Source organism: Triturus cristatus, chromosome 7 (genome assembly GCF_964204655.1).
Source record: "Triturus cristatus chromosome 7, aTriCri1.1, whole genome shotgun sequence".
NCBI classification, from domain to species: Eukaryota; Metazoa; Chordata; class Amphibia; order Caudata; family Salamandridae; genus Triturus; species Triturus cristatus.
Genome location: NC_140590.1, coordinates 791,301,491 through 791,323,016, shown reverse-complemented (window position 1 = coordinate 791,323,016; position 21,526 = coordinate 791,301,491). Strand labels below are relative to the sequence as shown.

General features: G+C 49.5%; 1 protein-coding gene across 2 annotated transcripts in view; it reads right to left on the bottom strand.

Annotated features, from left to right (window-relative positions):
* The window catches only part of GEMIN5 (gem nuclear organelle associated protein 5), a 260,780-nt gene that overhangs the window by 98,488 nt on the left and 140,766 nt on the right, over positions 1-21,526 (bottom strand). For both annotated transcript variants that reach the window (XM_085617620.1, XM_085617621.1), the window contains exons 16-18: positions 12,809-12,980; positions 9,174-9,419; positions 8,384-8,512 (exon numbers count right to left, since the gene is read on the bottom strand). In XM_085617620.1, the coding sequence (XP_085473746.1) occupies positions 8,384-8,512; positions 9,174-9,419; positions 12,809-12,980 (547 nt within the window). The remainder of the gene's footprint in view (positions 1-8,383; positions 8,513-9,173; positions 9,420-12,808; positions 12,981-21,526) is intronic.

Here is a 21,526-nt window from a genome sequence, read left to right as displayed (position 1 = left end):
GGGCAGATGACCCGGAAGGACCGGGGAGGGAGGCTGGGGAGTTAGAAAGGGAGAGCTCAGAACGGATGTCATTGATACTACTTGACTGCCACAATGTAAATGTTACATTTTATTTGTTAATTGACGATGCAGAAAGCGATCCCTGGCCAATGTCAACAGTGTGTGACTTAAATACAATAAAACCTGTTGAAAAAGAAATCATGTAAAAACAAATGCTTTATTCATCTGAAAAACATGTTAAAGAACAAAAGACCAAACTCCATGCATATTTTGGCCCATTGCTTGCCAGTGGTGGGCAATGGCACTTATTTCTGGGCGCCAGGATAATTTGTGCCATCCTTTCCAATCCTGCTGCCCAACGAATTCACATTGCTGTCCTGGGCTTCCCCTTTGACAAGGCAACATTTCCTGCCCATGCGCAGTGAGTGTAAACATTTACACAAATGCAGCCCAGCAAATACTGCCTAGGATATAAACCAACCCCAGAAGCCAATGAGCTGATGGTTCAGGTGCAGACAATTAGAGGCTATAATGGTGAGGGTGGGTGCCATGCAGGGTCTTTGCTTTACGGCCCGAGCAGTGATCAACGTCCTCGTACTAGAATAGCACTGCTCCTCTGCTCACAGTGCGATACCGCAACACCACGTTTCAGTCTGGATGCGTGAACCACTCCGGCCGGTGAGTAGTAGCCAAGCATGACACCCCCACCCAAATTTGCTCCTGTAGTATGGCCCTCTGAAGACACCAGGTTCTTCACCTACTGAGAGTTAAGTATCTATTCCATTGGTGTAGGGTGAGGAGGGAGGGTCACTACCAGTATAATGCGCTGAGGATGTTGTGGAAGGGCAAGCTATCCTGTGACATCCCCTGTTAGCATGCATTGCAGGAGGCATCTGTTATACACCCAAGGCAGAGGTGGAATGACTGAAATAAATAGCACAGTTGTCCCAACATACTCTCGGTGCAGTTGGATGTTCATTTTGACACCATGCCATCTTGATCTCAGGCCCCTCAACAAATATATCTGTTGGAGCATCTCCATATGGTGACTCTACAAGACGTCATGCCACTAGTCCAGCAAAGTAACTTCATGTCCGTGCTTGATCTGAAGGACGCCTACTTCCAGATACGCATCCACCCAGTGCACTGACGATACTGGAGGTTTGTGGTGAGTGGACAACATTAACAGTTCAAAGTGCTTCCGTTCGGGGTTACCACAGCCCCAAGAGTTTTTACCAAATGTCTAGCCATGGTAGCAGCTTATCTCAGGAAGAGCCCAAGTCTGAGGGAGGTGACAGTGTCCACATGGTCCTCTGACCCAAGATTGGGGTCGTCTCTTGTGGGTCTGGCCAGACTGGCCTTCCAGTCACCACCTGGAACCTCCTTCTGCAGGCCCCCTCTAACTGCGAGTGACTCCAGCACGTGAACTGAAGCCAAAAGACAACACTGCACCTGAGCCCCAAAGCCTGGGGAGAAGTGGACCAACGGTGTGTAGGAATCTGGCTCTGTATATACTATACCAAAGCGAGGTACAGTATGCACAAAGCCCAGTGGAACCCCAAAGGTAGGCAGAGGTAAAGTTAGATAGCACCTCACTCTCGATTTGTGGTAGTTTGGTCGAGCAGTAAGGTAGTATCAGAGAACAGTGTTAAGCATTTGTTGTACACACTATTCTTTTAGTTTTTTTATTTTCTAGAACCAAGCAAGTCTGGCACAGGTAAGCAATAAATACTTTACAGTAGTAATGCAGTTTGTAAACAGTATGAATTGTAATTGCATATGCACTTTGTTCTGACTTACATTATGGTTGCAGAGAAATGCAATACTTTGTAAATACAGTACATAGACGTGAATGGGCTTTTCAATAAAATACCAGGTAAGTTGCTTTTTGGATTACTTTTCTTACACAGAGTAGTATACCTAGATACTACACTAGGACGTTTTCTGTAAACAGGTAAGTAGAATCGTTTGTGTAAAACAGTGCAATTTTAAAGAATTTCTTTAGGTTTTCAAACTCCACACTTAGAAACCTTTCCAAGAAAAACATTCAATGTTATCCTATGGACGAAAAAATGGTTATCGCTCTTGAGGTAAGTATTTGGTAGTGGGAGTTGAGGTTCTGGGGGCAGACTCATGGGTCCCCCACTGTCAGTGATGCACTCTTGTTACACCCTCAGCGGCACTAGGGCGGCCGGGTGCAGAGTGTTGAGGCCCAATGTTATCCAATAGGGGATAGGGGGGCCTCCAGTTGGTGGCTGCTGATGAGCAGGCCACTTGGTTGTGGGAGCCAAGCTCCAAGACTTTAGCTCAGGGTAAATGGGGAAACAAAGTAGCACCAAAGGTGCACCCTCAGGAGCACTGGGGTGGCCGGGTGCAGGGTGCTGTTTTGACATCGGGCACCCTGTTTGCTATGGGGAACCTCCGGTTTGCAAAGGCATTGCAGGCTTGGGGACCAAGGTCTTCTGGGTGTGACCACCACTTCGAGAGGTAAGTTGGGAGGTTGGGGGTTGGTTAGGCACCGTCGGTTGGGCCACCCAAGGCCCGCGGGGCGTCGGGTGCAGGGGTGCCTTTTGGGGTTGGAGGTTCTTACCAGCTCCTGGTCGCGGTTGGGGGGGGGGGGGGGGGGGGGGGGATCATCAGGATATAGGCTGCAGGCGTCGGCTGGAGGCAGGTCAGGGGTTGCCGGATCTCGGGTCAGGATCACCGGGAAAACCTCCTCGTGGTGTTTGGCTACTCGAGCTCGAGACAGAGGTTGCAGATGTACAAATCCGGTGCTCACGGGAGACAAAGTCTTTGTGGTTGAAGGCAGGCAGGTCCTCCGGGGTTTTGAGGTTGCTGGCTGCAGGACACACCGGGATTTCGCAGGAGTAGGTTCGAGGTGGAGACAGGCAGGTAGGGCTGGGGCTAAGTCAGTGGGCGTCTTTGTTCGGTCCTTCTTTTTTTCTTGTTGCAGGTTCTTGGCTGCTTTCTTGGTTCAGGGCTGCCCCCTAAATACTGTATTTAGGGGGCTTTTAGGGGTCACTAGGTCAGTAGCCAATGGACTACTGACCTTAGGGTGACTACACCCTTGGTGTGCTCACTCTATGTGGGGGAGTGAGCACAATCCCTAATCCTGAGTGGGCTTCATCTCTCCTCCCCCACCTGAGGGGTGGAGTTGGCAGAGGTAGGCACACTTTCTGGGCTGGCTAGTTTTTCCCACCTGTCTTCCTGTCGAAAACGAGGGGAGACAGGAAGGGGGCCTGCTCCTGATAGGAGAAGCTGGGGGGTCGTAGTACAAAGGCTGCCAGGCCTTTGAAGTTTCCCTGCCACAGATGGCTCTTCCTGGCCTGGGGGAGGTGTGAACACCTCAGCTCAGCAAAGGCTTTGTTTCTGGGCTCAGGGAGCGAAGGCTCCCACCCTAGGGGTCCAGAAACATGTCTTGTGGTGGCAGGCTGGTGTGTTCCAGTCATGGAACCCACCAGAGGCTGGTCACTTTTCTGGGGGCATCTCTAAGATGCTCTCTGTGTGCATGTTTCATTAAATCTCACACTGGCATCAGTGTGGGTTTAATGTGCCGAGAAGTTTGATACCAAACTTCACAGTTTTCAGTGTAGCCATTATGGTGCTGTGGAGTTCGTAATGACAAGCTCCCAGCGCCATATACACTTAATGGCAGCATTGCACTTACAATGTCTAAGAATGGACTTAGACCCTCTAAGGGTACAGGGTTCATGCACCTGTATCCCCACCACTGGTATAGGGCACCCAGCTAGAGGGGTGACTGATCTATGCCAGGGCAGTGGGTTGTAGGCATGGCACACAGGCATGTGTGCCATGTCGACTCTTCACTTTGTTCCACACCAAAACATGCTGCATGCAAAGGCAGTATGTGTGTAAAGGTACAGGGCCTCTAAGGGTGGCACAATAAGTGCTACAGCCCTTAGAGGTCTTCCCTGGTCACAGTGCCCTGGTTACCCCTGGTACCATTTACCAGGGGCTGACCTGTGGCTAGAGATGCCAATTGGGTTAGTGTTGGGGAAAGAACACAGGCCCTGGGAACCTGATTGGCAGGGACCCAGGGCACATCAAGCCAAAGTGCATCAGTAGTCTGACAAAAAGTGGGGGGGTTACTGCAACGGAAACCCACTTTCCTATACAGTGCCCCTACGTGCCCGAACATCTCAAGGGACGAGCCCGCCTGTCGGTTCCCACAGACTGGCCCCCAGTCCACACTTGCAGCCTCTTTTTAACCAAACAGATCTCCATTGAAGTGAATGGGGTACCTGACGCTGTACCACACCTCTGCACCCGGCTTCCCCAGTGCCGCCTGAAGTGACCTGTTGGAGTTGCTTTGGACCTTTCCCCATACTCACCTTAAGTCCAGAAGAACAGTTCTGTAAGTCACTGAAAAGTGCCCAAATGCAGTACGTTTATCCCCCATAGGATAACATTACCGCACCGCCACAGAGGAGATATTCTACTTGGGATGTACATTAGAGAACTTGGTTGCTCGCATCTGCTAGCTCTACACATTGCATGTACTTATTTAATTTCTTCCCGAATGCATATCCCCTAGTTATTAATTTATTACCTGTATAATGCATGACATGATTAATGTCCTACCCTCCTATTAATGTTCGAGGCCCTGCTCCACCCGCAGACTCCCGCCTGCGCCTCATCCCTGGTAGCCCAGTGGTGAGCCGTGAGTATCTGTCTGCGCGCTCTGTTCTATTTTTCTCTGCCTGTTTTACTTGTCTGTCATTTTGTTGTATTCTGTTCTGCTGTTATATTAAACTGCTGTAGTCTGTTTTTTCTGCTATTGATTGATTAAACTGTTGTAGTCTGTTTTCTGCTTGTACTCCTTTTTTGTACTCCTTCTCTGCCCGTTTTTCCCCCTTCGCCCGTAGCCCTCCCAGCGTTTCAGCCTTCTCCTTCCTGCTGCTGCGTTCCCTGCGGCCACGCCCCCCTCACTCGCCCATTCGTGCCCGCCTCCCAGCTGCTCCTCCCTCCCACCTCCCCTTCTTATGGCGGCCGCGCGAAGCGGGCGTTCCAAAGGCAAGCCCGTCTGCGCCCTTCCGTTCCCAGCGCCAGACCCCCTGGACCTCGCGATCGCCACGACACCCGACGCTGCTACGACGCCAACATCCTCCACGCACTCAATGCCGGCCGCTTATCTACCTGCTTCCAGGTCACCCCAAAGCGCACCCACGGACCCTTCTCCTGCCAGAAATGCTGCTTCACTGGCCTCCGATCCACCGCCCACCCACCGTAGCAGGACGCAAACGCCTCAGCTGCATACTACTCAACACCCGCTCCGTCCACAAGCACGCCACTGAACTCTGGAACCTACTTGATTCAGCCTCCCCGGACGTTGCCTTCCTGACGGAAACCTGGATGAACACCTCCTCAGTGCCAGACATCGCCATAGCCATCCCGGACGGCTACAAGATCACCCACAGGGACCGCACCAACGGAGTAGGAATCGCCATCGTCCACAGGAACACACTCAGAATCTCAACCAGCACCGATGACGCCCTCAGCACCGCCGAACACCTCCACTTCCAGATCCACAACGATCCCAACACCACCCTCGGAGGAACCCTCATATACAGACCCCCCGGACCCCGGCCACATTTCAGCGACTCCATCGCCGACCTCGTCAGCACGTGCGCCCTCGCATCCACGGACTACATCCTCCTTGGAGACCTGAACTTCCACCTCGAGAACACCAACGACAGAAACTCCACCACCCTGCTCGACAACCTCGGACTCAAACAGCTCGTCACGTCTCCCACCCATTCCGCCGGACACACACTCGACCCCATCTTTTCCGCAAGCAACGTCACCTTCTGCCACACCACCGAACTCCACTGGACCGACCACCGCTGCATCCACTTCACCTTCGAGAAACCCACCACGCACCTCCTCCCACAACGGACCCCCCACCGCAGCTGGAACAAGGTCACCAAAGACCAGCTAATCGCCACCCTCGCCCGAAACCCGACAACCGACACCGACACTGCTGCCAGCAGCCTCAGGCAATGGATCAACGACCTCGCCAACACTCTCGCACCGATCAAGAAACCCTCAAACAGACACACTGACAGAAAAGCCATCTGGTTCACCGCCGACCTCGAGGCATCCAAACAGACCTGCCGAAGTCTCGAGAAGAAGTGGCACCTCGAACAGACACCAGACAACTACACAGCCAACAAGAGCGCCATCCGCAGGCATCACTAACTCATTCGAACTGCCAAAAGGACCTCCTTCAAGGAACGCATCGACAACAACGCACACAACAGCAAAGAGCTCTTCAACATCGTGAAGGAACTCTCCAACCCCAGCTCCAACTCCAACGACATCCTGCCGTCGCTAGATCTCTGTGACTCCCTAGCCACCTTCTTCCACTGCAAGATCGCAGACATCCACGACAGCTTCAACAACCAGACCCCCCGACAGTCACCGACACCTCAGAATCACCACCCCCCAGCCACACCGGCCTCCTGCTCTCCTGGACCCAAGTCAGCGACGACGACACCATCGAAATCATGAACACCATCCACTCCGGCTCACCATCCGACCCCTGGCCGCACCACATCTTCAACAAAGCAAGCTCCATCATCGCACTCCAACTCCGGAAGATCATCAAAAACTCCTTTGAGACCGCCACCTTCCCGGAGAGCAGGAAGCATGCAGAGATCAACGCCTTGCTCAAGAAACCAAAGGTGTACCTCAACGACCTCAAGAACTTCCGGCCCATCTCCCTGCTCCTGTTCCCGGCGAAAGTCATCGAGAAAATTGTCAACAGGCAACTAATACGCTTCCTTGAAGAGAACAACGTTCTGGACTCGTCCCAATCTGGATTCCGCAGCAACCACAGCACCGAAACTGCCCTCATCGCCGCCACCGACGACATCAGGACCATGCTGGACAACGGCAAAACCGTGGCCCTCATCCTCCTGGACTTTTCCGCCGCCTTCGACACCGTCTGCCACCACACCCTACGCACACGCCTCCACCACGCAGGGATCCACGACAAAGCCCTGGACTGGACCACCTCCTTCCTCACCAACAGAACCCAGAGGGTCTGTCTTCCCCGATCGGAAGCCGCCAAGATCATCTGCGGCGTTCCCCAAGGATCATCCCTCAGGCCGACACTCTTCAACGTCTACATGGCACCCGCTAGCTGACAACGTCCTTTCACACGACCTCAATATCATCTCATACGCCGACGACACCCAGCTGATCCTCTCCCTCAGCAAGGCCCCCACCACCGCCAAAACCAACCTCCACGAAGAAATGAAGGCCGTCGCCCAATGGATGAAGAACAGTCGCCTGAAACTGAACTCAGACAAGACGGAGGTCCTCATCCGCCCCTCCACCCCCTCCACCTGGGATGACTACTGGTGCCCGACCACCCTGGGAGCCGCACCGACACCCACCGACCACGCACGCAACCTGGGGTTCATCCTAAACTCATCGCTATCAATGACCCAACAAGTCAACGCCATCTCATCCTCCTGCTTCAACACCCTCCGCATGATCTACAGATGGATCCCCACCGGAACCAGAAAGACAGTCACCCAGGCCCTCGTCAGCAGCAGACTGGACTACGGCAACGCCCACTACCCGGGAACCACGGCCAAACTCCAGAAACGACTCCAACGCATACAGAACGCCTCTTCACTCCTCATCCTCGACATCCACAGCCACATCACAGCCCACCTGAGAGACCTGCACTGGTTCCCTGTCAACAAGAGGATCACCTTCAAGCTCCTCACCCACGCTCACAAAGCACTCCACAACACCGGACCAGCATACCTCAACTACCGACTCACCTTCTACACCCCGAACCGACAGCTCCGCTCTGCCGACCCCGTCCTCGTTCCACGCATCCGCAGAACGACCGCCGGCATCAGATCATTCTCCCACCTCGCCGCCAAGACCTGGAACACCCTCCCCATCCACCTGCGGCAGACACAGGACCTACTGACCTTCAGGAGATTCCTCAAGACCTGGCTGTTCGAGCAATAGCGCCCCCCCCAGTGCCTTGAGACCCTCACGGGTGAGTAGTGCGCTCTACAAATGATTGATTGATTGACCCTGTGCAGGTAGGCATTAAACACATCTGCTTAACGTCACCAGCTTCAATGCACACTACAAATACACACATTACTACTTGTTTCCCCCTGCATGTGCTATAGATCAAAAAGGCCTAATTTCTAGTTTTTTACCCTGCGGTCTTTAATGTTTGGGATATACCTGGTTTATATCAGCTGGTGGCAAGCTCTGTACACACCTGCTTTCTCTTTTCATGCCTGCGCATCGCATCACACACAGGGTAACATCCATTCCAACCCCCTACTTTCACTCCCGCTGCCTCTCCCAAGCATTGTGCACAAACCTGGCTTTTCCTTCCGTCTCTCCTCTTTTAGTGACTCCTTCTTAGTAGGGACACTTCTATGGGGCACTGACGGCGTTGGTTTTTCAGGCACCGACATAATAACCAGCTGCAATGCTGTATCCTTTGACTCTAGAATGATACAATAAACCCTAAATGTTTAGAAGCTGAATAAAAGGCCCATGGTAAACTTAAAAAAGGATTCTAGCAAAAGTATAGAATATTTCACAATTAAATGAATGAATGGTTTAAATTAAACTATCCTCTACGCTCCCCTAAAAAAAGAAGATCCCATCAGAAGGTGGACCTGCATACAAAACTCTGCTCTCCTCCCTGCATGCATCTCTCTCTGGTGATAGGTCAAGAACGGATTATACACTGAACTTGACATCAAAGTAAAGATACAGTGATTTGTCAATTCATATCTGCCATTATGTATGCATTTGTTCTTTGCAAGAGGTAAGCTTCCATTGTTGGACAGATTTCTTAATGAGGATGCCATCTGTGAATGTACCCAGTGTTGTGGCTATACAGTGCGAAGAATGCAGTGCTACTGCATGTGAGGCATTTTTGGCCTACCAAGTAAGAATGCTCAGTTGTTGCCTATGTTTTAGCTGTTCTATGATAGGGAACTTGCCCAGTTACTGCTTGTGCCATTTCAGGTGTGTGCATGAAGTAAGGTGCATTACCTGCTTTGTAAGGTGTACTACCTGCTTTGTACGAGTAGTGTATGTGGTTGCGGTACCCTGGGTGTGAGTCAAGGGCATAATTAATCAGAAGCACTCCTTCATACCTTCCTGAGGGGTGGATCGAGCGGCACCATGATCCACTGGTTCCATCTCCTCTTCTCGATCCGATGTGCCATTGTCTACCGGGCTTACCTTGCCCTCGCCGGTCCCTTCTTTGCTCCCTCCTTGTTCTGTGCTGCTGTTTGTTGGCTCTTTTATGACCTCGGATGATGACTCAACCTTCTTCTTCTTCTTGGCTTTGGACTTAGGCTGAAAAGTACGTTTCTTCTCCAACTCTGTGCTTTTCTTCCCTGTGAAAAGTCATGCTTTGTTAATGTGTGTCAAAGTCAATGAATTGGCTTGCAGCATTAATCTGAGCACATCAAGGCAGTTAAAGAGAACAGAATTCCGGAGAGGGTCACCTGTACAACTGTCACAGAAATTATCTCTGCAAAAGTTCCGCTAGTTCAATAGCATAGAGCCTCAGCTTACAGGTCGGGTACCCAAGTAAATCAAATGAAAAGGAGGCCACAGATAATAACTGAACCTTTAAGCTAAGCCAAGTTTCATAATGCATCTGCTGCCAGAGTCAACAGATATGCACACAATCACAGTGTCATGAGGGAATGCGGACTAATACATACACGAAGCAGACCATAGTGACGTGGAGTCAATCTGCCTAGTTAAAACAAAGCAAATGATGATCTTGGGTTGAGAGCCTCCTGAAACTGGGTCAGGAGAAGTGGGAGTTGCGAGCAACTAAAGAATAGCATCCTTTCCCTGTGTTGTGTAATCTCGGAGTCCCTCCTAACTACCACCTTAAAATGTGTTATCAAGATTTTAGAAGAGGATTTTTTTTTCCAGAGGACAGTTGTTGCAGAAAGAAAGTAACTGTAGTCCGCCCGCAAGGGTGGGGCACATGTGGTCCCTGGAGTCACTTCCGGGGTGCGACGCAGTGGATAAAGAGCTGCACAACGCTAACTGCGGGAGCACAAGAGCAATGCTGAGAAAAATCTCCAGATCCAGTCTGGCGCCTGGGACGTATTCACAAGGGGAAGAATCTGCAGTTAAAAGTATCCGTCAGAAACACACAACAAAGCAACGTCTGGCCTCTTTCGCCCAGTAACTGTTAGAAAGCCATTCACCCAAAATAGACTAATTGAATTTGAAATGCTTTCACTATCTATGGTATCCTGTTGCAATATGGCCTAAAGGGTAATGCATTTGCAGTAATACCCTAAAAAAAAGAAACTATGAACCAATCCACTAGAGAACACATATCTATGGCTAAATCACATGCAGAGGTTACACTGGGATAAATAACAAGCATCCAGAAAAAACTGTGGCCGGGATGAGGAGTTCAACGTCATTTGCAGAAATGAGGAAGACATGGATAACGTTAACTGCAATAGGACCAGAGCCCCAGAATAGTACCTTCCTTGTATTAAGCCACTAGTGAAGCGTCAAGGGTTTTGCTAAGTTTAAATCTTACTTTATGCAAGGTGCTAGGCGGATGGAAATTTCTGGGGGAGAGAACCTATCAGAGCAAACTGTTCAAGCCTCCAGGTTAAAAAAAGAGTCTGTCCAAAGATTTGCTGTTAGCTATATTCCAACTGGCAGATCGCAAGTGAAATCATTAACAACTTTGGGGTAGGATCCGCTTAGGCTGCTCTTCCCACCCTCTCTTTTTCCCATACCCCAACTACCTATGCTGTAAGTGGGGAGGGGAGATGAAGGGTACATAGCATGGAGGGGAAGAGTGCTGCCAAGCCTTTAGTGAAATAAGACCCTATACCCCTTGTCATGAGAAGGGTGACAGGATTTACGAAGTGGTGGGTATCACAAAATGAAGCCCTGAGACAGGACTAGTTTGCGGTACGAGGCTCTATTCTTTCCTCAGTCAACATTATGGGCACGAAAGGTGCTTTAAGAAGAATAATTGGTTGTTGCAAAGAACCCATTTGAAACTGAAGCATGTTCAAAATTCCTTTTAGCATTGAATGTTTTATTGCAGCAGTGCACCCTGATTCACCAAATTGTTTAGAAGTCAGGGAGGGGATAGAAAGAGACCGACCTATTGGACAGGGTTTTGAGTTCATTTTAAGAATGTTTGGTTATGTATCTCATGTCCAGCTTTAGTGCAGTTATAATTACAGTCTTCTTTAATGGTGGCTGCTAGTGTGGTGAGAATGTTTCACCATGGCCCTTCCTGTACCCATGGGGTGCCTGTATTTACCTCTCTGACCATCCCTAGATGTCTAGCAAAACCTTTACTTAAACCCAGGGCCTGAGGTCCAGATTCTATTGTGGCAAGTCATCACTCTGATTCTGCAATCACTGGAACTGTATGCCTAGGAGAAATAGTTCCTGTAATATCAGTTTAAATCTCCGGTCCAGACCCTATGTTGTGATCAGTAGCCAACTATCACACCAGGTGGGTTTTGAGACAAAGTAACTGCTACCCCATTATCATTTTAAAAGGGAACTCTAGGTTGTGCAAACCTAGCCAGCCACTGTCCGCTCCAAAGCCGAGTGGCAACCGGACCTTTAGTAATATTGAATATGCACCTCAACTGGACACTGGTAGCCATACATTGGGTCAAAGCAGGACTTCACTTGGAAGAGAACAGGGACACACCAACAAACTCCATTTTGTAGTGATGGCACTTAATTGTTTAGGTGAAGGGGTCTTTGGGTATTTGTTTAGGTTCTAGGAAAGTGAACAGTGGTGCATTCCGGAGCACATTTCTTTAGCTCAAATCTCAACATACCAAAACCTTTAGCTTGTCCCTCTAATCATTTGACTCCGGAAAGAAGAACCACAATGCTTCTGAAAGGAAGGCCATAGTGACGCAAACAGTCACTACAAAGGATAACAATTGTAAGAAAGCTCAATGTTAAATAAAAACTCAGCATCTAGGTGCTTTGAATAGGCGCTTTAAATGCTTTTCCACTTCAAACTTTAGCCCAGGAGGTGCTAGAACCTTCTAGCTTTCTTTGGGAAGCACAAAGTGTAAAATATTCAACGAACATGTAACCATATGCCGCATAGGTTTGTATTAACAGGCTCACAGCAGCCTATTCAAATATCTCTCAGACACATCCCAGGACACTTTAAATAGAATGCTACACTCAACCCAACACAGCAGAGATAAACCACATAATTGAGTATTGCTGCATGCACAACACTCTTCTCACACATAAACCACACACTGTTGTCCAACAGAATGGATCTACAGAATCCTGAATATACACCCAGCACTGCCCAAATATGCAGCTAACTGGCTACTATGACAGTCAAACACATGCTTCCTCCAGCTAACAAACATCTGCTGGATAATAGGCATGCCAACTGAATGAGAAGACATGCTTTAAATAAAAAACATGAGCGAGGATGACACGCCCACCTGAAAGATGCACCACTCTTTACTACAATGACTGCACATTTCAACAAACAGAATCACATTACGGTCTAGGATGGAATCTTCACTATAGGTAGAAAGGCAGCCCCAAACTATCAAATATGCTGTAATGCACTGTCAAAGGTCGGATTGTTTGTTACAATACCAACAAAAAGAACATACCATTTCTGTGAGGTTCTCAGACTACCTGCACTTTCTATTATACAAATATAGGACTATTCACTCCACCTAGTGTAACAGGATTTACAATGCCTCAAATTGTTTCCGGCGATACTGACCTCGTGGTGGCCTAGTGTGCTCCTGCTTAGAGATAAGCCATTTCTGCACAGAGAAGTCATCAGCTCCAGTCCACACACAATCTGCATCCACTGGAGACCACTGGACACACAGAAGCCGACCACAGTGGCCTCTGTAGTTACATAGTGGCTCCTCCTTCAGGACGTCCCACACCTTCAGACAGGGAAAAGAAGAAATAAAATCAAAAACAATCTTCAAATGCTCACAGATGTCCCACAAAGGATTATTTTTTTAGATCACCTGGACTCTACCAAAGCAGCTTTTTCTGTAGTATTTAATTATAAATAGACCTCAGTCTTGCTGCAGGATATTCTTTTGTAGGGTTAAGTGGGGAAGCCAGAACAGTATCTCAGGGGATATCACATGACTTTCAGGGTCTATTTGCAGGGAAATTGTTCATATCGATGCATTTGTGAGCGAGTAAGAAAGTCTGCAAGTATCCAAGCTACCAAACTGTTGAATTAGTAAGACAAAACAGACATTCAGAAGCAGAACAGGATAGCATACAATGGGCAACATTACCCAAAAGTGCGTGGGTGCAGTAAAATTATGCACCAACAGACTGATGCAACCATGCAATTTTTACACCACTTGGTTGGCACAAACCTAGTTTCTCCAAATTGCACTGCACCAATATAAATTTAATAAAATGCCCCTATTTGTATGGTCACTTCCAAGTTTTTGGACTGATGCTGCTAGCTTTCGACTCAGAGTGCACTGAGGCCTGCTAACCAGACTTCAGTACCTGTGCCCTTACCCTTAAACTAATATGTCGAATTTTGCTAATGACTTTTATCCAATTGGCTGAGCTAGCTTACATGTAAGTCTATAGTAAATGGTACCCAGGGCATGTAAATTAGAAGTGGGCAGAATTGTTCACCCAAGTGCCACACCACAGGAAGTGGTCATCAGGTGGGAGGGAACCTGGTAGCCTATCGGCTACCAACCACATCATGCCATGAGGGCATTTTTGGAGCATACGTAGTGCACCTTTGCCACCGCTAATTCAGATTACTGGAATGGAAGAGGACCAAAGAAGTGCTGCCCTGCTGCTCCACTGTGGAACCAGCAAAGAGAGGCTGCAGTGACGTGGACTGCACCTGCTGAACCTGGTGACTAGCAAAGTTGAGGGACTGTGAGTGCTGTGTCCTGCTCGAGGAGAAGTCATCTCGAGAGCCCAGACAAAGCCAAGAGACTCCAAGGGTCAGTGAGCTGGCCTCCTATTCACAGTACAGGGACCCAACAGCTGAGAAGCCTGCTGGGGCAAGTTGGTAGACCAAAGTCTTCAACCCACCGTTAACCGCCACTGTGCAGCACCACGGACCCGACAAACACAGCTGTACCCAATTTCGCTAAGCCTGGGAGTGCTGCCTTAGTGCAGCTGGGACCCCCACCCCCCCTCTCCCCCGAGGATGAGTTGTTGACCCAGAAGGACTCGCCTGTGACCGCGATACTGGGTGACTGGTAGGCAAGTGGTGACCAGGAACGGCTCACCCCTTTTAAGGGCCAAGAAGTAATTGCAGCTAGGCCCCTGTCGAACGCATCACATCCACAGCATCCTTTGAGAATCTTCAGCATTCTTAATCCCTTGCAGGAGGACAACTTCCATAGGAAAGCCCTGAAAAGGATAAACGTGCATGGAACTGACTGAAGACTGACTCACCTGCTGAGATAACTGATTCCGAGGACCTTGCTGGTCCCCCTTACTGGCTCCTTACTGGAGCTGGTCACCTAAAGTTAATGTAAGTGACCGCATTCCAACTATTCCAAACATTTTGGTGCAAACGGTTTTAAGTGCCAAATTTGTCGAATTTGCCAATGCTTGTAAATCTCTGGAGCCCTCTAGTGGATCTTTTTTTCATTTTGGGGTCTTAAAATACATAAAATTAGAGTCTATTTTTTATAAATTGGTGTCGGATTTCTTTGGTGTCTTGTTGATTTTTTCTTTAATTGTTTTGGTGCTGTTTAAATGCTTTACTCTTGTTCCTTTGAATAAGCCTTGCTTCTCTGAGCCACAGCTACCCAGGGTTGAGCTGAAGGTTTGACAAACAAATTCCAAGGGCCCTAAATGAGTTGGTAAGTCTATTACACTGTGATGTTGCACAACCACACCCCATAATACACCTAGTTTCCTCACATTAGTGTCTAGTGGTGGGATCCGGAACTTGTGTTCAACAGTACCATACAGTAATTGAAGTTGAGACACTGACAACCCACCTAGACAGGACACACACAAAATCGTGTTATGCCTCCTAAGCAGTTGTTAAGATGTTGTAGACTTCAAAAAGGACTGTTCCAAAGGATTGGAAACCCTTTCTTTCAAGGGGTGTGAAAAAAAGTATGGGAAGTTGTTGCAAAGCATCTAGTGATGAAATTGTTTGCTGGGGGAGCACATGGGAGCCTGCTCCCCTACACCAGGGCAATGGTGGCTTCTAAAACTAGCCCTATCCCTATCCAGAAGTCCCTGCAAGTGATCCTGGCAGCAATGGACCTAGAGGAAAGAGCTAAACACTTGGCTGAAAGAGGACTGGCCCTGAAAAAGAGGAGGGCTAGACTGGAGATTGACCTCAAAAGAGATGGTGGCAGCAGAATGGTAACCGGAGGGGTTGACAGAGGTTTCCATAATGTAATGCTGTCCAAAGGGATTGTCCCGATTAATGTACAGGGGGATTACACAGAAAACAAAATGGCATCATATGAGAGCTCTCAAGATGATGGTGGGTACACAACACTGGGAGATACTACTCTGAGAGTTAGTGCCAGTAGTTGTTAGGAACAGACTGCTTACACTTGAGGATGAGGTAGCAGCATTCTGCCCACACGAAGGCAGCACCTGTTGAATTGTTTGACCTCACTCCTGAAGAGTATGGACAGAAACTCAACACAAGACAGGGCAACATAAACATGGGTAGACTTTGACAACACTTCAGTGTAAGAAGGTGGCTCTGTATATACTGCACCAAAGTAAGGTTCAGTGTGCACAGAGTCTACAGTCCCCGGAGGTTTGGCAGAGGCTAAAGTTAGATATAACCTTACTCTCTAAAGTGGTAGCTTGGTCGAGCAGTAAGGCAGTATCAGAGGACAGTGTAAAGCATTTGTTGTACACACTCAGTAAGCAAATGGTCTCACGCACTCGAACTGAACTCTAGGCCAATGGTTTGTATATAAAAATATATAGTTGTTTTATTTTAGAACCAACAATACATATCAAAATAAACTTTCTCAGAATGATATGCTTTAGTTAAATACTTTCAATAGGCAATAGACTTTTGAATGCAATAGTTACAGTTGTTGCAATAGGCAACACAAATCAAACACAATTATAACATTGAGCTCAATGGGACTTTTTAAGTAAATGCGATATTAGTTACTTTACGTATGATTTTCTTACTCAGGGTTGGATCCTGGATTCAACCCTGGTGCATTTCCTGTACACAGTTGAAAGAAATCGTTTTTGTTACACAGGCGATTTTTAAGGAATATTTGTAAGTTTCATAAATCGACACTTAGAAGAATTTCTGGCAAAAACCAGGCAATGTTATCCTATGGAGGAAAATCAAGTTATCGGTAAGTATGGTTGTGATTAGTTTTCAGGGTCAGTGCTGGGCACAAAGATCCAGCACTGGGATCTCTCCTGATAGCAGGTGAGTAATTTCGTTTTCGTTGATCGGCTGATTTTTTGTGAATATTTTAAAGTTTCAAAACTCGACACTTAAAAGAATTTCCAAGTGACACCAGTCAATGTTACCCTATGGAGAAAAAGTGAGTTATCGGCTTTTGGGTAAGTACTCGACTGGCAGAGTTAAGGTTCTGGGCATAGACTCAGGGGTTCTCCCAGGGTCAGGTAGGTACAGCTGTTACACCCTCAGCGGCACAGGGGCAGCCGGGTGCAGAGAGAGTTAGGCCCAATGTTAGCCTATGGAGGGCAGGGGACCCTTGGTTTGTGGCTGCTAGCAGGCAGGCCACGCGGCTGTGGGAGCTGGGCTCCTGGTCACTTGCTCAGAGCAAGTGGGGAAGAAAAATAGGACAGAGGTTGCACTCCCAGGGGCACTCGGGCGGCTGGGTGCAGGGTGCTTTTGAGCCGTTGGGCGCTCAATGGATTCCAATGGAGAAGCTACAAAACGAACAATGGCTGCAAGCTTGGGGACGGAGATTCTTCAGGTGCGACCACCACTTCGAGAGGTAAGTTGTGAAACTGTATGTTAGGTAGGCACCCAGGAGCTGGGCACAGGGGGCCGCAGGGTGCCGGGGTGTCTTTTCGCGACGGGAAATCTTACCCTCAGCTGGTCGCAGTTGGAGGGGTCCCTGGTTCTGAGGCTGCAGGCGTCGTCAGGAGCGTCGAGGTGGGTCATTGGGTGCTGGATTCTTGGTCACAGTCGCCAGGGGGACGTCCTCGGGGTCTCTGTCCACTCCGGCACAGGCCAGGCTTGGCGGGTGCAGTGTGTGCAGGAGTCGCGGTTCCTGGTTGGCACCAGGGGCTTATTACTTGCTTTGAGCAGAACCACTGCTCGTGGGAGTCCCAGTCTTTTTAGAGTTACAAGGCAGTCAGGTCCTCCGGGGTTTTTGAGGTTGCTGACCACTGGAGATGCCGGGTTTTAGCAGGAGCAGGTTCGAGGGTCAACAGGCCTCTAGGGCTGGGGCCAAGTCAGTTGGTGTTGTCCTCTTGTTAGCAGCTGCACTGCAGGGCTTCTTTCTTCTGGTTTGTTTTGGATTCGGGATCTGAGGAAGGAAGGTTCAGGGAGCCACTAAATACTAAATTTAGGGGCGTTACAGGTAGGTAGAGGTCAGGGACCGATGGGTCCCTTCCCTGGGGTGGGTACACCCCCTATCCTGCCACTCTCCAGTGGGAGGGGGGCAGGAGCCTAATCCTGATTGGGTAGGGCTCCCCATCTTCAAGATGGCGAGAGCCCGGAGTTGTGCTTCACCTCGCCTCCCCCACCTGAGGGGTGGGGTTGGCAGAGGCTGGCACACCCCCTTTCCTCACTTGGGCTTTCCCACCAGTCTCCCCGCCAGAGTGGGGGTCAGAACCGGTGGGGGACCGTTGCTGAGTACAGTAAGTGACCTGCCTTTGAACCTTCCCCTGCCCATCCTAGGGGAAGAGACCTAGCACCTCGCCCAGGATGTGCATTGTTGCAGGCCCAGAAGAGCGGATGACTCTCTACCCAGGGGTCCAGCAACATGTCTGCTGTGTGGCAGCCTAGACAGCCTCTCAGACAGGACGTGGATTGTAGGTTAGGTTCAGGGGGCCCTCTGTCATGCATCTTACATTAAATCCCACACTGGCATCAGTGTGGGTTTAATGTGCTGAGAAGTTTGATACCAAACTTCTCAGTCTTTAGTGTAGCAATCATGGTGCTGTAGAGTTCGTGTTGACGACCTCCTAGCACCATATACTCTTAATGGCAGCACTGCACTTACAGTGCCCAGGAATGGACCTCGGTACTGTAGGGGTACAGGGCTCATGCACCTGTACCCACACCACTGGCATAGGGCACCCAGTTAGAGGGATGACTGAGGTATGCCAGGGCAGTGTGTGTTGTGGGCATGGCACACAGGGATGTGTGCCATGACGACTCTCTGTTTTGTTCTGTACCAAGACACTCAGCCTGCAAAGGCAGTGTGTGTGTGTCAGGGCACAGGGCCTCTAAGGGTGGTACAATAAGTGCTGCAGCCCTTAGGGGTCTTCTCTGGTCACAAGGCCCTGGGTACCTAGGGTACCATTTACCAGGGGCTGACATGTGGCCAGAGATGCCAATTGGGTTTAGGCTTCATGCAGTTTTAGGGAAGGAACACAGGCCCTGGGTCCCTGATTGGCAGGAGCCCAGGGCACACTCAGTCAAACTACATCAGCAATTCAGCAAAAGGTGGGGGCATACCATGCAAGAAAGATGGCACTTTCTCACATTCAGTTATGGTAGATGGTTGGATTACAGGCAACAAAGTAGGCACATTTGAAGGACTCTACAATCGGATTTTTAAAGAGCACATTTTGACAAATTGTCACTCAGAGAAGTTGGCCCAGCATCTGGTTGACTCTAAGCTGGCTAGCCCCAGGGAACTGGGCATGACCACTGAAGACCAGATTCATACCAGTGTTCCCAAAAAGTCCCTGGGAGGGGAACAGAAGAAAGGTGGTCCGGCCCCCCTCTGGGAAGGAGGGGATAAGGATAAAAAGAAAGATGGTCCCAAAGATGCAAACGTGGGGAAGCCCTGAGCCACTTCCCACTCAAAGGGGAATCAGGGAAAAGAGTTTCTCCCCTTGAAGGCTGGGTAGTGTTTGACTGCAATTTGCCAGGACACAAGTGGGGAGATGCAGTGTGCACCAAAAAGGCACACACTGGTCACCAGTCCAAGGGTTTGGTCAGCACAGGGATGGGTTTGGATAATGCCCCTAAAGAACCCAACACAGAGGCACCATAGTGTCCCTGGGTGGGGAGAACACTGAACCTTTGGCTCACTTGACTCCAAGTATGGAGAAATACCAACATTGTCCAAACATTAATGAAGTGGAGGTGAAGGCTCTGAGGGATACAGATGCCAGAGTGACCATGGTTATGGCTAAACCTGTTCACGCAGACCAGATCCTAACAGAGGAGGTGCACAAGATTGTCAACGCTGAGAATGTCACAAAATCACACCCTATGGCTGTGGTTGACTGAGTCGGGTGGAATTACTGGCTCAAAGAAGGTAGGTGTGTCTCCTGCTATCTCTGTAGACTGCTTACTGAGGAATGTTATGGAAACCTCTGCTTAGGCAGAAGTAGAATGGAGGACCCATGCAGCCATGCTGGGTGTACCTGAATGGGTGTGTGTTACAACAAGAGGGCAGAATACCCTGAAGAACAGTCAGGGGATCCAGGCGCAGAAACTATAGACCAGGTCCCCAAAGCCAAGAAGAGGGACAAGAAGGCAGGCCGCCCAGCCTCCAAAGGTCCAGAGGGCGCCTCAGGGGTAAGGCCTGGTGCCTGCAAAACACACTGCTTCTGGAAACATGCCAGAGCTGGCAGAGCTCCATGAAACAGAGGGTCCCTCTAGGAAGGGGCTGAATAATGGACCAAGAACCTGCCCTGACAGCTGACAGAAAGGAACAAGGGGATACCAGTGGTACCCATATAGTAAACTGTAAAGAGGCACTCATGCACAGCGAACCAAGGGACCCCGAACCAGGGACATCCTGGAGACTGGTGGCCCCTCAGCTGTACAGGGAGTTCCATCTTAACCTGTCCCATGATATTCCCTTACCTGAACACCTGGGGCGGACCAAGATCTGGGAGAGGCTGGTCAATCACTTTTTCTAGCCTCAGATGTCTGAGAATGTCAAGGAGTTTTGGCGCTTCTGCCCCACCTGCCAAATCAGTGGCAAGGCAGAGGGGAAACCAAAGGCTGCCCCGATACCACTTCCTGAGGTTGGGACTTCTTTGAGAGTGTGGGGATTGATATTGTTGGTCCCGTAGACCGCCCCCACCCCCCAGCAGCCTCAGGGAATACATTTATCTGGGTGGCAGTGGACCATGCCCCAAGATAGGCCAAAGCTATTCCCCTTAGGACAGTCACTGCCCCTGCAGTGGCTAGAGCTCTCCTTGGAATCTTTACCATAGTTGGGTTCCCTCAGGAGGTAATCTCAGTCAGGGGCACAAATGTAATGTCTGCCAATCTGAAAGGCAAGTGAGAGGAGTGTGGTGTGACTTCTAAGTTCACCATCTCCTACCATCCCCAAGGAGATTCCAAGACCTTGATATGCATGATTCGGGGTTTGCATGAGACACCCAGGAGGAGATGGGATGTCCTTGTGCCATGCCTACTCTTTGCCTTCAGAGAGGTCCTCCAAAAAGAAGTTGGCTTTAGTCCCTCTGAGCTACTCTTTTGGACACCCTGTAAGGGGTCCACTAAGCCCGGTTAGAGAGGGTTGGGAGAGACCCCTCGGACCCAAGGAGGACATTGTGGACTATGTGCTTGGCCTTCGATCCAGGATGGCTGAGTATATGAAAAAGGCAAATAATCTGGAGGCCAGCCAGGAGCTTGTGAGGCACTGGTATGACCAGACGTCCTCTATGGGTCAATACCGGCCAGGACAGTTGGTGCTGTTTTGGGGTTTGTCGCACCTAGGGCACAGCAGGACAAGTGAACCGGGCCATACCCCATCATTGAGAAAAAGGGAGAAGTCACGTACTTGGTGGACTTTGGTACCCTCAGGAGCCCTCAAAGGTACATCCATATGAACAGGCTCAAGTTACACCATGACAGGGCAGACCTCATCGTGTTGATGGAGACAGATGGCAGAGAGGTAGAAGAGAGTGAACCGCTCCCTGACCTCTTAGCCTCCAATTGCCAGGATGGAAGTGTGGAAGGAGTAGTACTATTCTCCACCATAACAGAACAGCAACAAAGGAACTACCATCAGTTACTGAGGCAGTTTGATCCCAGGTCTGATGACATGGTGTACCCATGATCTGGAATAGTTTGGTTGCCCCATTAGCGAGTGCAGAGTTCAATGCTGACCCCTCAGCTGTGCTACCTCCCGAGCTTTGAGAACAAAGTGGGTCATCCAAAATATCAACCAACTAGTTACATTAAGGTCGACTTGATTCTCAGGTCGAAATTTATGTAACAAATTGCAGTGTGAAACTTTAGCAAATTTGCCACATTGTTGCATTGAGTCCCTGTGCCCTTAGTCATGATTCCCAGAAAAGGATACAATAG